At 47.6% G+C, this 17,964-nt stretch overlaps 1 protein-coding gene across 3 annotated transcripts in view; it reads right to left on the bottom strand.

Annotated features, from left to right (window-relative positions):
- ZNF592 (zinc finger protein 592) overlaps nucleotides 1-14,043 on the bottom strand; it is a 40,642-nt gene extending 26,599 nt beyond the window's left edge. For 2 of the 3 annotated variants that reach the window (XM_084532326.1, XM_084532328.1), the window contains exons 1-3: nucleotides 13,916-14,043; nucleotides 12,990-13,104; nucleotides 6,679-9,017 (exon numbers count right to left, since the gene is read on the bottom strand). In XM_084532326.1, coding sequence (XP_084388452.1) covers nucleotides 6,679-9,009 — 2,331 coding nt within the window. In that variant the 5' untranslated portion in view covers nucleotides 9,010-9,017; nucleotides 12,990-13,104; nucleotides 13,916-14,043. Of the gene's footprint in view, nucleotides 1-6,678; nucleotides 9,018-12,989; nucleotides 13,105-13,199; nucleotides 13,477-13,915 lie in introns of those variants that run through there. The other variant, XM_084532327.1, reaches the window with a different exon arrangement.
- Between the last annotated feature and the right edge of the window lie 3,921 nt (nucleotides 14,044-17,964).

Genomic DNA, 17,964 nt, shown 5'->3' with positions numbered 1-17,964 from the left:
GCTCCCACGCACCATCCCGCCAGGGACAGCCTGTGCCCCCGATCCCCTCCTCGCTCTCATGCTGGTTCCCCTGCATGCTGACCTCCATCCCCTGGGGGCTGTGGGACCAAATGAGGGTGGGATTGTCACCCTGTGTGGCAGCAGCCCACACGCTGATTTAAGCGGACCACAGAGCTGCACCCAAGCCTCCTTCCTCCCCAGCCTCTCCTCATCCCAGCGCACTGTTCTGGCCTCAGGGTACAGGCTCTGGCTCCTATCCTGCCACTCATCTCTTTGTCTGCGCTCCCAGCAGCCTCATTCCCTCCATGTGCTTTCACCATAACATCCTCCAACCCTTTGCTTCCATAAAATCCAGAGGGAAAACCTCCATATAAAAACAAACCAAACAAAGTCAGCCTTTGCTGGTACCTAGGAATTGCATTCATCGCAGTTGGCTTGGGAGAGGAAGAAAGCAGTACTCTACAGGGCCACGAGAATATTTATTGATTTTTAATCTTGTTTTCCAAATTAAAACACGAACATGCAGGAAAAAAAAAAAAAAAAAGGAAGAAAAAAACAGCAGAGATATAGCTGCTTTCTTACTTGCTACTTTACTGCTGAGAGCTTACCAGTGCAGCATGTGGTCCTACTAGCTTCTGGCAAGTTTTAGCCAATAAATTATAAAACATTGATTTAAAAGGGGGAAGGAAGAAGAAACAGAAAAGGCAGCCATAAAATTGCTTTTAAGTAACTCTAGTGTAGGTGGTGCATAAACAGGATACGTCATGTCTCACTGAAAAATCTTACTGGACAAATAAAGAACAGAAGAAGAAGAAAGAGAGGGGGAAGAACAAAAGCACAGAGGTGGAGGAAAATTCAGAGGTCCTTAGTTTACGTGTTGTACTTCAAGTCTTTGCTACCTCTGCGGATTTCGGATGGTAACATCAAAAAAAGAAAAAAAGCAAAGTAGGAAATGTCTCCGGTTACTACTAGATGGACAATTATGCCCAAGAGGGTCAGACAGTACTCCGAATTCTTGCACATTATTGTGCACTGTTCTGTCCTTGCCAAAAAAACCAAATAAGCTCTGTCTCAAAACCAGTTTGTAACCTTCGTTCGTTACTTCTAGGGGAAACCTCTTCCAGAATTCATTCCTCTGATGATGACAAACCAGCTCCTAATTTTCCATGTAAATCTATGAGTCTGTTCTCGCATCAGCGTTGCCCGTAGGTTTAAAAAGCTCCACTCTGTAAACATCACAGCGAACACAGAGCAGCCTCACACACCCGCTTTGTGAGGAAAAGCAGACCTATAATGAAAGCATGAGGATCTGCACGGGTTTTGTTCATCTGGAATTTGAGCTCAGTTCCGAAAAGGCTACAAGAACTGTCTGATGCTGACAAACTACAGGGGCTGATCCCTGAAGGGAAGCACTTTATTTCTGAAGATTGGATTTCTGGAAGGAAGCGCCACAACCCTCACCTTAATATTGTGTCTTGTGCGGTACTGAAGGAGACCCATCGTAACACTTCAGTTCTTTGCCAAGCTAAACTCATAAAGGTCTTTTAATTTCCCCTCGTAACATCATCTTTCCACTTCCCCAGTCGTCCAGCCTTCATTTATTCCAGCTTCTCCCTGATACATGCAGAACAATGCATGTTCCTCCCAGTAAGTAAGTGCTAGCAGCGACAGGGAGCGTTAACAAGACCCTGGCTGGTGCTGCAGGTTGACTCGAATCCCTCGCACAAAGTGGTTGTAAAGTGGTTGTTCAGAGCCTTCCTGCAACCAAACACATATCCTGCTTCTCAATTGCTTCACCCCATTCCTATGCAGTCCTCATGACCACCTAGGTCCTCCTGTAATACAGCCAGTTTTTCCCCCCGATGACTTCTAACTCTGTTGGTTCCACAAATTTCTCCAACACATCCAGCCTCCAAGGTCCTTAATACAAACATCAGCTAGGATGTTAGAGCTGGATACAGCCACCCCTCGGGCAGTGCTACAGGCAACCTGTCCCCCGTTGCAGTTCCCTCCTCTTTTACCTGATTCTGCTCCAACCTCTTAACTTTACTTCTTCAGTACAGCCATTCCTCACACAGCACTCCTGTCAGCCATTTCGCTGAACATCTGGACAATTAGGATCTACCTAGTTCTCCAATCCAAAAATAAATTGCAGAACATGCATATTGGATTAATTTGGCATAATCTAGCAACTATTTAATCAGACTCCCCCCCTCAAAAACACAACTTGCTCTAGAATATAACACTGCTGTAGACATACCAAACAGACCTGAAGTTACAAGACACATCTGCTTCCACCTCTGGAACATCTGGCTAGAGATAATACCTGCACGCAGCACGGCAGCCTGTGTGATCAAAATCCAACCTACCAGATATTCAAGCTCACACTGTTTTCTTCTTGTGATTCTGCAACAGAGGAGTAAATAAATCCTATCAAGTGATGATTGCAAAAATGGCCTCACAAGTCTCCAAAAAAAAAAAAAAAAAAAAAAAAAAAGTAAAAATAACTGAGATCCATTAATACAATCCAGTTAAAACACACATCCAGTAAGTCCTGTTCTATTTCTGAAATGGATTAACTCGTAACTCGCAATCCTATATCCTCGCTAAAAGCCAGAGAGCCCACCTTGCCATTTAGCTGCCTTCATCTTACACATATTCTATATGAAACGAAGTCCAGTCGGATTTCCCTGCTGTACTTTGAGTAACTGCAACCACGTAGCCACTGGAAGCCCAAAATGTAATATTACAGCCAAGCTCTCAATCATTTCTCTAAAGGTCTTTCCGCTCCACCTTCTCACTCCCAGCATCATCGCCTTCTCATCCCCGTAGTTGCTCCCAATCTCCTCCTGTCCTGACTGTCCGGGACCACATCCACATTCCTCTTCCCTTCTCCAAAACGACCAGGATCCACCGATGTCACTCACATTTTGGCCTCACCTAGGGAACTCATTTACCTGTTATCTGCCCCATTAACACGGACTTTACCCAAGGCCATTCAGAAAGATAAGACAGTATTTTCCAAACCACTGGCAGGAATAAGCACACATTTTGCCTTACTTTCCTTGTGAACAGATACAAGACACATGAAGATGTCTAACTAATTCAAACAGTCGCGGTAAGAAATTCCAATTAAAGTGAGAAGTCTTAGGTACGATACAGGATAAGTTTTCTCATGGAGTGAAGCCAGCTTAAGCTGCATCCCCTCTTCAATCCAATCACTCCTGCCTCTCGCTGCAGCTCACTTGTCCTTCAGTTATTTCACTGCAGCCTGAAACTGGGTAACTGTAAAGGATCATACTGAAAAAAATTAGCCTTCTACTTCTTTTCTTGAACAACCTTGTTGGATAAGACATCTTCCCTGCCTTCCAAACAAGGTGACATTCTTCTTCCATACCAAGCTAGAAAGCTTCTTATTTTCTTGTTTCTCGGGTTGTGCACACATTAGATGTGCATGTTTCATAGTTAATAATCCAGATTTAGTATCATTTCACACAAGAGCTCTAAAGAACACCAATCAAACATCAACCCAGCTTACTTTCCATTTGGGAAAGTCAAGGGGTCACCATCTTTTAGTACAGACCTGGGAACAGCAAATATGCCACTGCCACCCTTTGTCTTCAGCCACTGACCTTTCCCAAGAATTCCCTTTCCTGGGATAATCTGGAAGCAGGTACCTGAATAATCACTTCAGGCAACAACACAACGGGGACCTGCTCTGCTACAACCAAAGTTAAAGGGATTTTTTTTTCTGTTTCCTGAAGCTCTTTACAACATGTAAGCAAAGCCACAGCTTTACTTTGAAAATAGCAAGATACTCAGTCCCAGAATTCAGACACAAGCTCTTCTCCACGCATCCTGAGGAAGGCATAGAGCAAGATACTGAAAAACACCAAAAAATCCAAAATACTATAGTGTGATTTCTGCTAGCGTTAAGAAACGATGACAATGTTTCCCCATCCCAAAGACAGCTGTTTCTAAATCAACATCTCAGTAGGCTGAGAAGGATGTCAGGGACGAAAGCAGTACACAAGAGTTTTTGCTCAAATGCTTAAAATTACAACAAACACACAGTCCCTTGAGACATGGGGATGTGGTTCACGTCTGAGGTTGTCCACAACTGTTTATACCACCTCTGCATGTTGGCATCGTCCCACAACAGGAGCACGCTCCAGATCAAGCACGGGCACACAACTATGTGCTGAATTCACTGGAGCACACAATATGGAAATTGTGCCAGATTTAGGCTTCTACATTACCTGCAAGAGGGGAGAAAATATTTCAAGAGTATTTTGTGGCTGCTTCTACCACCTAAGAAAGTGTTTGTGAAACTAGCTGTTAGGTCATCTCCTGCTCCTACCAACGTTCCTCTTTTTTTTTTTTTTTCCTCTGAACTATGTGAGAGTAGAAACCTCAGAAACAAATGCAGAGCTGGTGGAATCCCTGCCCATGCGGGCTGGAATTAGCTGACCTCTAGGGTCCCTTCCAACCCAAACCATTCCATGATGTGTAAAACCTTCAGCTCCTCCCTGTCCCAGGGGCACTGTGTCAGCACCTTTTTGCCATGATGACTCAGAAGCTGAGTGTGGCACCCATCTCCTGCATGGACCCCCTCCAAGACCAGCTAATTTCGGACTGATTGCTGAAAGCCTTAGTGGTGACACAAAACACCTTGGGTACTGCCACAAGGCAAAGGGACATCTTCCATGTGCTACTGATAAATCTGGACACAAACAGCAATGGGCATACAGGCCCAAGTTCTTTTTTCCTTTAGAAATGTAACAGTTTTGCTGAAATGGATGTTCTGTGGGATGGGTTGGATTAGGTTGGGCATTAGGAGAAATGTCTTTACTGAAAAGGCTGCCCAGCTCTGGAACGGGCTGCCCAGGGACGTGGCTGAGTCACCACCTGCTGAGGTCTTCACGACACATGTAGCTGTAGAACTTCACAGCGTGGTTTATGGTGGGCTTGTCAGTACCAGGCTCGAGGTTGGACTTGGTGATTGCAGAGACCTTATCCAACCTGAATGATTCTGTGATTCTGGGAAGGATGCAGGGCACCACGGCGTAATGAGGAGTGGGGACAGGAGATGTGCTGAAAAGGGCCTCCCAACACAACACTGCAGCGAGGGTGAACACAGCCCTTCGAGTATAAGCAGGGGAAGACCAAACAGGGAGGAGAGGGCTTTGCAAGCTCTCACGTCCCCTCTTTTTCTAGTTTTTCAACAGCTATATTCGGAAAAGCACTTCAAAAAAAAGATCTCACATCTAGCAAACCTAACTCAAAGTGAGAGGCATAAACTTTTCTTGGTTAAGTTACAGAATAAATTATTTGATTACAGTCTAAAAATACTATCAGACATTTGTTCTCTCTTTAAGGAGCTCTTGAATTGATAATCCCACAACAAAAATAGGAAATTCATTTTTAATGCCACTGATTAACATTTTAGCTCACTTAGGAGCACCCGCTGTATCCCCTCACCTGAAGGCTTTTCATTCCAGACTGCTGACATTTCCTAGAAATGTATTATAGTCCCAAACCAAGTTATGGCATTGATAAGAGTGCAGTGCTTACTGGTCTGCCTCAGGTAAGAAATGTGATTACGTGGCCACGTCAATCCCTTCCGGCCTCGCTATTTTTCATGACACAACCATTCAGCCATAATCGATTTTTTGCTGCTGATGAATTTAAGAGAAAGATAACAAAGCATCTAAACGGGGCCACTGCATGCCCATGCTAGTAACCTAAATGCTCCTGGTGGACATTTAACAAGTAAAGGGAGGCTCTGGAGAATGTAGACACCGCAACAGCCGCAGCAGAAAATGGTGGTCAGACCCCAGAAGGTCACAGGGTGGCACGGTGTCCTCATTCACGGAGCTCATGGAGGAGAGCACAGGAAGTGGAGCTGGCAGCCAGATGGACGTGGAAAGTTTTCATTTCATGCAAAGAAGTAAGCAAAAAGGATTCCTCCTCCTGTTCAACTTTAGGACGGTTTATACTTAAACGGAATTGACCATATCCTCTAAAATAAATTAAAACCAAACAGCAACCACAACAAAAAACCCTACACACACACACACCAAAGTGTATCATCATGGTACGTAACAGAAAGCATCCCCTTCCTCTTCATCAGTAGATGCTGCTAACCTCTCAGCTAGTTCCATCCCAATATACGCTTTACCAGTTAAAAAACAAAAAGTTAAAAAACAGCACCAAAAGTTCGAAGTGTAATGCAAAGATTTTGGCACAAGTTCTAGGAAAGGTAAAATTAAGCTCTGTCAGGTTTCCTGTACCCAAGCCTAGAGCACAAAAGCCTGTTGAAGGCACTTCTCAGCACTTGATGTGCTTGCTGGTGATCTCTGATCTCCAACACCATCTTTCTTTGATGCTCGGAAGATCTCCATAGTCTCCCTCTGGCTCTTTTCTTGTCATCCCCATAATTAGACACTATCCACTCTTTACTGGCAAAGGGTAAAAAGAAGGTAAGCAAGCAATGCCAAGACATCCCTTCAGATGCACACATCCGGGCCCACACATATCCCAAATGTTCCCTGCAAGCACTTTTTTTTTTTTTTTTAAACAAAGCGACTCATTTGCCACTATGACACCTACTTCTTTCCCTAGAGGACAGTGTCTTTAAAGTCAGATTTAACTAACAACATTAAAATGATGACTTACCAGTCTCTCATTATCTTCTGAGGTTCTCTGGTAATGAGCCGCTAAAGCAACGTAATCCTGCGCCTGCTTGTTACATTCTAAACACTTGAGTCCTTGACGGATTAGTCGCAATGGGTCCGTGTACAGAGGCAAAGCGGGCTGAGTGTTTGTAGAAATTCCTACCCCGTTTCCTGAAGTAGCATTGGGTTTACGTGAAGGAGAGGGCGAGTGCAAAGTCTGAGGAGCCAAAGATGCTGAAGAGCTTGTAGAAGGTGAAAACATTTGGTCTAAGGAGATCGGTTTCATCAACAGCTGAGAACACTGCATGATAAATCCTTTGCTCTTATGATCTCTTGCATGTTTAAGCAAGCTACACTTATTAAAAAAAAGTAGCATAGTTGAACACTGAGTGCACATGACTTCAATGTGAACGCTTCGCCTACTATAGTGTTGAGTCAGGCTTTTCTCTAAGGCAAACGAATCCCCACATTCCAGGCAACAGTACCCAGAGGCAGGTAAATTAATACTGGTGTCAGGTGGAGGGCTAAGGTTGGGAGTATATATTGGCACCGGATTGGCACTGTGCAGTACTTTGTTAAATGCCTCCACAACGACAGGAGCAGCTTTCTTGACTTGATGCACCAGCGGCACCGACATTTGAGTCACCTGAGGCTGATTCCGCCTCTGCGCTGATGACTTCGCTGTAACAGAAGCAGCAACACTGTGCGGAACTAGGTTGAGATTTGCCAAGTGCACGGCTTTGGGAAGAAGGCTGGAGGTGGTCACGCTGGACGGCTGCACCACGATACTCTGCTGCTGCCTCTTGCTCAGCTGCTGCCCAGTGAAACCGACTTTTATGGCACCGCCGCTGCAGTTTGGCAGAGGAGATAAAGACACAGCAGATGTGCTGTTTGCAGCAAGATCTGTTTTCATACTGTCTGCGTAAGGGCTCGCTATGTTCGACAGCTGGATAGCCAAAGCAGCCCCATTTTTGGTTGAGTTCTTGCTAGCCTCGCTTTCCATAACTGCGCTAGTGTCAGGGGAAGGGAAGGATTTGATAAACTCTTCAGCAGATGAGGTTTCTGCAGGTGACTCTTCTAACGATTTACCCAGCTCATCATTTTCTGGCAAAATTCTAGTAACAGTTCTTTTGATTTCACCAGAGGATGTCTTGATAGTCTTTATTCTAACTTTGGGAATAGCTGGCGGAGAGCCGGCTGCCATGGAAGGCGAGCCTTTCCCACTGCTGTCACTGCACACGCTTCGAGGACTCTCAGGCTGCTTGCTGGCCTTCCTCACCACCTCTAAGGGGCTTCGCGGACTCTTTGGCGACTTGGGCATTTTTGGACTTCCCTTTGTCCCATCTTTAAAAGGACCAGGTTCCTTTGTAAGATTCGGCTGATCGCCTTTGGGAATACAGGCAACCTTTTTGGCCTGAAGAGCTACTAACGCAGCCACGCAGGATGACAACTTCGAATGAGTTGGCTTTAACCTCTGGCGAGGTGGTACTGACGAAGACATGTTCAGGTCGGGCACAGACCCTTTATCTTCTCCTAAATTATTGTGAGGGAGATCTCCAAACACCAAGCCTTCTCCAAGAAAGCTATTAGTATCTACCAAGTCCTTGCTTGACTCCACAAACCTCTCTGCTGCTTTGTCTTGGTCTCTCCTGTTCATTTCCAGCCTACTATCTGGCTGGAAGTGGATCTCCATCTTTTGATCCTTTTTACAGTACTGATCAAACATGCTTAATTCAGGCTCTGGCACCTTCCTAAAATGATCTAGTACTGAGGCTCCTGTTGGTATATACATGGAAGGCGGTGGAAAATACGGAGTTTGGGCATGTTTCAGTTTATCACCAATACTGTTCTCTTTGAACGCATCCTCTGGTTCAGGGCTGGAAATCGGGCTAAACTGACTAAATGTTGGCAAAGGCTCCGATTTGGACTGGTCCAATTTTTCAGAGTAACTTCTTGAGCTATCACCATTAATAAAAGTCGACTCAAACTTCCCATAACTATGCACTAAAGCATGAGCCTCTGATGGCAGATCAGAGCCACGAAACCCGTTGTGCAGCAGACCAGTCCCCAGGTGATTTCCCTCCTTCTCTGCTTCAAAGGACTCCTGGCGACTCGTGTTCTTCACTATTACACTCACGACAGGAGCATCGGAGGGAGGCAAAGAGTGGGACAAGGACACATTTTCATCTATACAGATTCCCGATGACTTCAGGTGATTCTCGTTCTCCTCCCCAGCTGACGGGATGGTCTCCTTGGCATCAAGGCTTGTCGGATCAGGGATGTCAAAAGCAGCCAAGAGGTCATCAAAGTCTGGGGTTTTCATGTCCCCCATGATGAAAGCTACAATTAAAAGCAAAATACGTTGTCAGTTGTTAAGGTGTAATTGCCAGAGGTGCCTTAGAAATTAAACTTATATTCACATTTTAAAGAAAAGGTACAGCATTGAAGAAGCCTCCAGGGCGGAGTGTAGCTGCACTCCACAGAAGTTCCCTAGGCCTCTAACCTTAGGTGTTGACCACACCAGAGGAACCTGGTGTGCTGACTCTAAGAGGAAATGTACAGAGGGTGGAGCAGAGTGGAGACACCATAGCCAGGCTCAGTGATAAGATGGGAACGTGAACGTACATCAGAACCGATAAGCTGCATATTTGCTACCCCGGGCCAACTGCCTGCCGTGTTTTAGACAAAATGCTGTCCTTTTGATGAACTTTGTCCATTCTAATACCAAAACACACCTCCATCCCAAAAGCTACTTGCCTCCAAGGTGTAACCACGCCTCTCTGGGAAACAGAAGTCTCTACAGAGTCACTTTATATCTTTTCATGCATTTGTAGCCAGATAGTGTTACTCACACTCTTGGTATTTGCACGTGCTTTACAGACAGTGAATTTATCACCAGCAATCCAAAGAACCTGTGCATCTGTTGCTCTAATAAATTGCACTACTCGTTAATCAAGCCATGGTAGTTCTCACTGAACATGACCAAACTCCTCAAGCGTGGCCGTGGTAGTTCATGGAACGCGACTAGATTAAGGGTGTGTTACGTTATTTGTGCATCTGTCATCGTGATGGTTCAGTACTCTGAGTGTGGCTGGACTTAGGATGAATTAAGCATTGTCCCCAATAAATTTACCCTTTAATGCAATAGGTATTATTTCTCTCAAGGACAAACTTTGTAAGATGTTGATGCAAATGACTCTTATGTGACAAAAAACACAAACTACCCAAAACACTAACGCAGCATGGCACAAAGGCTAGAAACATCTGCTGCAGACACTTCAACCTCCATTTCAACTACTCCAAGATTGACTTTAGACACACAAAGATATTTGCTCTGCGGGACCCACCTTTTTTTAAACACAGCTTGCTTGGCACAAAGATATGCAGGCCAAGCAAGCTCTCTAGGGAGAGGGAACCCCACTCTGACTCCTCCAGGCCCACCGGTGACCAGTATCAGTTCAAACTGCGGCCACCAGGCAATTTTCACCACACCGAGGGTCTCCCACTAGCATCAGTTCTCAGTTTTTGTCATCTTCACCCCTTCTGCCGTGCTGCTTTGGAGGGCAATCATGGGGAAGGAACCTCTTCTACCTGCACTGCTCCTGGACAATCAGCAAAAGCTCAGTTCCCATCCTGCTCAAGCCACAGGGACAGATGACAAATGACAGGAGCTGTTCATCTACAGTCCTGCAACACCACCTCTCCTCTCCAGGTTGTGTGCGGAGCTGCTCCTGCTGTTGCAAGCAAAGCAGTGGAAGATGGCATCCCCTTCACCTCTGGTCCAAACACAACCTTTTGAACGTCACCAAGCCCACACAGAAGATGTTGTTTCAACCTGATACCTCCAAGAACAACTGTCATCATGAAATTCAACTTAAAAGATTCAGAAGTACATTACTGTTTTTTTTTTTTCTTTTTTTTTTTTCTTTTTTTTTCTTTTTTTTTTTTGAGAGCTAATAATCTGAAGAATTCAGTCCTCCTTCAAGGCCAAAAAGCTAGAGGTAAATAGGTAGGCCAAGAGAAATAGGCCTGAAAACTGAGATGACTCCCTACGCAGGGCAATTTAAATAATACAAGTCTTCAGTAAATATTTCAGTACAGCCGCTCAAAGCAAACTGCAAACCAAGCAGGGGTTATTTGAAACTGGGGGCAATCCTTAATTATATAATGATGCCACCAAGCCCAAACTGCCCAAAGACAGAGTAAAGGATCAGATCTGAATCGTAACAAGAAGTGATGTTCCCAGCCAGCTCTCTTCACAAGCCCTCCAGAAGGGAGTGGAGCTTAGACACCAGCCACAGAGCCCTACGACAGCAATAATAAAGCTCTGATGAGATGCATGATGAGAACTGACAGCACAGAATTGCTTGAACATTTGTGCTCACTGCTGTATGGGTTTTGCCCCCACGTTTAACCGAAATGTTGGTGCAACAAATAGACTTCCCAAACATTTAATGAGCCATCATTTAACACGTTTCATTTGAAAGCAAACTGATGTATGCAGGGAGGAAAAGGCCCAAAGAGCACCAAGTAAACTTGCAGAGCACCAGTTCCTGCTTGGCAAGGAGCACCCACAGGCAAAGTCAGTCCCGCCACACTCACTTGACTTGGGCTGCATCCGTGCTGCCAAAGCCAGCAGGGAGTGAGAGAGAAGGAAGGAGTGGCAAGAGCCCAAAAGAAGGGGGAAGAGCTGAGAGCAGAGGTGCAGGCAGGGAGGAACAAGGACCTTGGGATGAGGCAGAGGGAGAGAAAGTAGCTGTTTGACACCTCCCCCACCAGGCTGGGAGCTGCTAATTGAAGGCTGCTTTTATTATTTGTGACTGGGTTAAAAAAGTTCATCAAATGCCACATTTAAAAGCAAACAAAACAGAACTCTTCCTGGCAGACTGCTGGTACAGGGAACCAGCATTTCTATTTCTAGAGCTGGGCCAGAAGAAATCACCGCAGCACAGAACAAGGCATACTGGTCTTCAAGCATTAGTTCAGCCATGCCTACAGACAAGCCCCGGAGGTGTTGCTTTGGTTAATCTACTCCAACACACTTCTGTGGAGATTTACTTGGCTTAAAAGTGGCTCGCTGTGGTTTAGCTTAAACTTGTTCTCATTCTTAAATTAAACCACAAATATGAATGTCCAGACAGGGCTCTGCAGTAATTTACAAGTCCCATCCCTCAGCCAGGTAGGGCAACGGTGCTTTGAGTTAAGTCCCCAAAGCCCAGAGGATTACCCATATGCTTCAAATCACCAGCACTTGATAATGAGTTTAGAAACATCACAGATTATTGCAGTTGGCAAGGAGCGCAGACCTGAAACCTCCCTTTCCTTTGGGTGGGAAAACTTGTGCCAGTTGGGCAGGAGCTAGGCATCGTTCAGCTGCTGAGATTCCTGGCACACAAATCCCTACGCGAGGAAGACATTTCGTTCCGTAACCTGGAACACCCAAGTTTTATATACAGAAAAATCAGCTTGCCAATCACTCGACCCTTCTCTTCTCGCCCCCAAATACCTATCCACATTTCTGGATGTGTATTTTAAAACACGAGGCAAAAATGAATCCAAGGTATCCGCAGCATTACAAAATAAGCTTTTCTTGGAAGAAACCCTGCATTTTCAGATTTCGTGTACGTCTTCAGGCCTATAAAAGACGAGTTCATGTTCTTTACTATTATGAGAAGAAGCCTCTATTCAAGCATTTCTACACAAAACTGCATCTTAAACTTGTCAAAGCTACAATTCCTTCAGAAAAGCAAAGTTGGACACAAATTCTGGAGAAGACTGCATAAACATCTTGCCAATGGAAGAGATTTTAAAAGACATAAATTTAAAACTTTGATTAGACACTACTTATTTCTGCTCTTAGATAACAAACGGGACAAGTATATTGACGAAATTCTGCCCAAACTTTCCAAGAACTGGCTTATGAGGAAAGCAGAAAATAGGGACTTCCATCCTTACTCCGTCCTTCCATTGCTAAAGACTTGCCTTAGAAACAAAGCTCAGAAGCCAAGTTTCTCTCTCTGGTTGCCTATAAAAGACATGGAGGTTGAAACTTCCAAAGCAACGGGTTAGATCAGTAACATACGGAGAGAACAAGGACTCACAGAGTAAAACACATGTATTTCACTGTGCAAAGCCAACCGCAGAACAGCGTGTTTCTCCAGGAGGCAGGGAACCTAGATGTCTCCATGCCATCCCCGCAAACTTGCTGCAGGCGCTATGGCAAAGCCTAGGGCCTTCTGCTCTGGCTTAAGCTTCCCAACTCCGCAGAGGTACCTCAGTACCCGGTGTCTCCCGCACACGTCCTGTACAAACCTTTCACCAGCAGCGTTATTCCTGCGGACTTTGGGAGATCCGCAGCGGCTCCTCTTCTCCAGACTTCCAACCAGCGCGTAGCATGCTGCTCGAGGAGGAAGTTCAGGCTTGCCACCTAACACGAGAGCACAATTACATGAGGCTGGGCGTCTCAAGACAATAAATATTCATACAGCTGCAAGACAACAGTTAGGTACAACGGAAAAACACCTCCTGCTGCAACGGCAGGCCCGGAAAAAAGCAGCTTTTTCCCGGAGCGGGCGCGGAGGCAGGCCGGGACTGCTTGCCAGGGGTTCGGCTGGGCTGTCAGGAGCGGGGAAGCGCGGGGAGCAGCCGCCAGCTGGCAGCGGGGCCGGCCAGGGGCTGTCAAGAGGCAGCGAGCCCAAAGCTCAGCGAACTCTGCCAGGCAGCGGGGGCTCCGGCCGGGGGGCTGCAACCCGCAGCCGGCACCGGGGGGCAGCGCTCAGGCCCCGCCACCCGACACAAAGGGCAGGCAGGCAGGCGGCCGCCCCCCCCCGCCCTTTCTCCCTTTCTCCCTCCGTCCCTCCCGTTCCTCCCCCAGCCCGGCCGCGCTGTCAGCCCGCCGCGGCCCAGCCCCGCGGCCCCGCACGTGGGCGAGCCCCGCCGAAGTTTGCTCGCCCGCCGGGGCCGGGCCGCGGAGGCCGGCCGGGAGCCGCCTCCTCCTCCTCCTCCTCCTCCTCCTCTCCTCACCGCCACCGCGGCTCCACGGTTGCCGGTGGTGGTGGTGGCGGTGGGGCCGCCCGCCCTGCCCTGCCCGCGGGGCGGCAGCAGCAGCGGCAGCGGGAGGCAGCCGCGGGGCTGGGCGGAGGGCGAGCGAGCAGCGCAGGGAGGGGAAGGGAAAAGAAGGGAAGGGAAGGGCAGGGCGGGCCCCGGCGCGGCCGGCCGGGCGGGCGGGCGGCACTCACCCGCACAGGCGGCTCCTCCGCCGGCCACCGAGCAGCCGCCGGGGCCCCGCGCAGGCCTCACCCCGCACCGGGCACCAACGGCCGCAACATGGCGGCGGCGGCGGCGGGCGGGGCCGGGGGCGGGGCGGGGCCGGGACGGGGCACGGCGAGACCGCCCCCCCCCTCCCCTCCGCACCCCCCCGCTCCACCGCCGCCACCGCCACCGGGCTGGGCCTACGGGGACGGGGCCGCGGCCGGGCCGGGCCCTGCTTGGCACCGGGAGCCCCCGCTCCGTGCTTGGGTCCCCGCACACACACGCGGCAGGCCCCGCTCTGAGGCGCTCCGTGCCTCCGCTCGCCCAAAATCCGGCTTCTGGGGCGGGCAGGGTGCTCGTCAGCTCCTGATTAACGCCGTGTGTTTTTTTTTTTTTTGTCCTTATTCTGCCCCAAAGTCGGCGGTCGCACGGTTTTATTTAGGGTTCTTGTCGGGTGAGTGGGGCTAGGCTTCGCGGCCGCCCACTCGCTTTTCAGAAATGTGAAAACCCAGGGCTGGGTTTTTCCCCAATCCTATGGAGCTTGCGTCGTCAGTCGTTAGGATTTATTGACTATTGGTTTTGATTGCTCGGTGACTTCCTGAACTGCTAGCACTTTTGGGGTACTCGTTTTCAAATCCTACAGTTAAAAAAAAAATAAAAAAAGGTTATTGTGATGGCTCATGCTCAGTGCTTTCCGTAGTTACAGATAGATTCAGAAGCACCAGATCACCAGTTAGCCCACACCTGGAGCGCTGGGTCCGGTGCTGGGTCCTCACCAGAAGAGAGCCAGAGGCGTACTTCACAGAACCACAGAATCACCTAGATTGGAAGAGACCACCAAGGTCACGGAGTCCAACCTCTGACCTAACACTAACCAGTCCTCCACTAAACCATATCACTAAGCTCTACATCAAAACGTCTTCTAAAGACCTCCAGGGATGGTGACTCCACCACCTCCTTGGGCAGGCTCCATCTGAGCATCGGGAAGCGCTCCTGTGCTGTGCAGGTGATGGGGCACTGGCCCAGGCTGCCCAGAGAGCCTGTGGGGTCTCCATCCATGGGGATCTTCAAAAACCACCTGGACGTGGTCCTGGGCATGCTCTTGAGTCACACAGCTTGAGCAGGGAGATTCAGCCAGATGACTTCCAGACGTGCCTCCAACCTCAACAAGTCTGAATCTGTGAAGCATTTGGTGTTAAGGTGTGACTGTGTCATTCTCCTTCTGTTGTAAATAAAAGCCAGAAATATTTATTGTGTTTGTCTTCCCTGTGACACAACCTTAGCATCTATATCGCATACTACATGTACAGTACTGATCATACAGCATTTGTTTCTCATCAGTTAAGTAATTTTGTTTTCCTTGTCCCCAGTCCAGTGGGTAATATATATACATATACTATATATAGACGTGTATATGTGTATATTATATGCAGACATATATGTTTGTGTACACCCATCGTTTCCCTTCCTTCATTTCTGAATTGATGTTAACACCTTTCTCCTTTAGGAGGTGACAGCCAGTCCCTTGAAACTAATGAAAGGGCAAAGGAAGTTGCGCTGAGAAAAGAGTTTCAGTATCACGACTGGTACCTATATTTTTAGCACGTCTTTTTCTCTATAAAAAGCTACTTGGGAGCTGTAAACTGTAACTGCTAAGATAGCTGACATTTCTTATACAATTTATGAAGACCTGCCACAGTCCTGAACACGTTGTGGCTTGCAGGGAAGCCACTGTAATTTGAGTGATTGTGCTAATTAAGAAATATAATGCCAATGGGAATTTAGCTCCTTCCCAAATGGATGAGGAGGAAAGGCAGCCATAGAGTGCCCGGCTGAGAGGCTAATTCCTCTCCATATGACAGCAGAAACCCAAAAAGTATTAAAAGGTGCTGCAGAGAGCAGCTTTCATGGGCACAGCTGTGCTCTGATGGCACCTGGATGGGACCTGTGCTCTGGTGGACCTGGATGGGCCTGTAACAGACAGCTCCTGCCCAAGGGAATCACGCTTCCCACTACAGCATGAGCTAGCTTTAGGAGCAGGATGAGGAGGAAGATTCAGAATGGGGTTTTTACCGCTCCCCACTCCATCCATTGGCCAAGGTGGGCTGACAAGTCAAGCAGTTATCCATCCCAGTTTTTTAGGGCAGGGAAGGAAACACTGTGTTGTCCAGCTATGTCTGAGAGCCTCGCTTTCAGCTTCTTCTCCTGCTTGAGGTTGTTTGAGCTTGCATTTGTCTGGGGGAGGTGGGTTCTTCCCAGGTGCAAGCTGTGTCAGAGGGTGTGTGTGTGCGTATGTAGGCAAACGGGCTGGCAAGCATGGTGAGACCCATTTTATTTATTCATAACAAACATAGCAAAGTCTTGAGCACTCATGCCTAGGCAACTGTCATTTTTCAATTCACCGATTAATTTGTTTCTGTCAGAGCGTGGTGTTATAGAGAATTACCTTGAGCTGGTTGCAAAACTTGTGTGTTACAAAATTGTAATTAATGTTTCAGAAACTCCAGGGAAGGTTTATTATTGGCAGGGTGAGAACGAATCCCCAGACACAAACATTTCTCTAAGATAACAGTGTAGCCTTCGGCATTATCTACGCACACACACACACACACACAAAAATCAGCGTAACTTAAATCAAGGTAATTAATTATACAGATGTCATCTGTATGCATTTGAAACCATTTACACCTTTCATTCTGGCTTTTTGGTCTCCCCAACTCCAAGGGCATGCCCCAAGCAGATTTTTCTCCCTATGACTTCTTGGCATGTACACCAATGAGCCAACATGACTGTTCAACAAAGAGCGCCCCGTACAAACACTGATCAACCACCAACATGGAAAATCTTGCCCTTGTTCCAGATCCATTCCTGCACCAAATCAAACAGAGCAAAGCTCTGTATCCCTGGGAGTTTGCAAACTGCAGTGAGAACCCTAATTCGGGTTCTCCCCCTTAGATTTTAGGATTATAGAACTGTTTTGTGCCCTGCCATTCTTCTGATTCCCATTTACTGGGAATTGAGGTTGGCTGATTTCTCACGAGGAGATTGTAGTCAAGGGCTGCTGGGATGGCATCGGTGCAACTCTCCCCTACCAGCTTTCACAGGAGCTATATCGAACCCGTTTTACTACTCAACAAGAAAACTGGAGGAATAACTTCCAGACAGCCTTCTTTACCCATGAGAGCTGCAGGCTCTGGTGCGGTACGAACATGCTCCAAGGCCTGGGCAGGCAAAGTCCCTTGCACAATCCTCTGTGCTGACAGCAGAGACAGCGCAAAGCCCTGCGCTCTGTGTGGCTGTGCCTCAGTGTTGCCAACACAACTGCTTGTGGGGCTCAACACCTGATTGCTGAACATGAACCGGGTGCAGAATGATCAGGGACAAGGCTGGCTTGAGCTGTTCTCACCTCTGTGCCCCCAGTGGAACAATGTGATGGCAGCTGAACCACTCTACAGACAAGAGAGAGCTGATCCAGACATTATAAACCTCTCTGGGGAAGAAATTAAACTTCGATACTTCCCCCATCATCTTTCATGTTGTGGTCGTGTGGGCAAAAATGAGGAGTGGGACATTGCAACCAGGTGGGAACCAGCCCTAGTGGGAGCTGCTGGGGCAGGAAGGCCAGACCAGCAGCATCCAGAGCTGCAGCCCACACCGCTCCTGGACTTTGCTGAAAAGTTTAACCAAAGCTTGAAAAAATGCAAAAAATAAAATAAAATAATAATAATTCTACAAGGACTCCCTGTCCTAAATTGCCCGTAGCATGCTCACAGCATTTTTAGTGCAGTTGTACCTAGAAAATCATTGCCAAGAAAGCTCAGAAAGTTGCTTTGCATGTTCACAGGCAGGAGAGAGCAATGTAGGTGCAGACGTGGGGATGCTCTGTGCTGCTGGTGTGGGATTTTCCCTGAAAGCAGCCAAGAGGATTTGTAGCTGGGCAATGCAACACCTTCAGCCTGTTCTTGCTTTTCAAGCATCGCCAGTTTCTAGGAATCCCAGGGGAGGCAGAAATCCTCCATGCTTGATCTCTCACGGA

This window comes from Aythya ferina (genome assembly GCF_964211825.1).
Source record: "Aythya ferina genome assembly, chromosome: 11".
NCBI lineage: Eukaryota > Metazoa > Chordata > Aves > Anseriformes > Anatidae > Aythya > Aythya ferina.
Note: the sequence above shows the minus strand (reverse complement) of the source record. Positions and strands in the feature narration are given on the sequence as shown.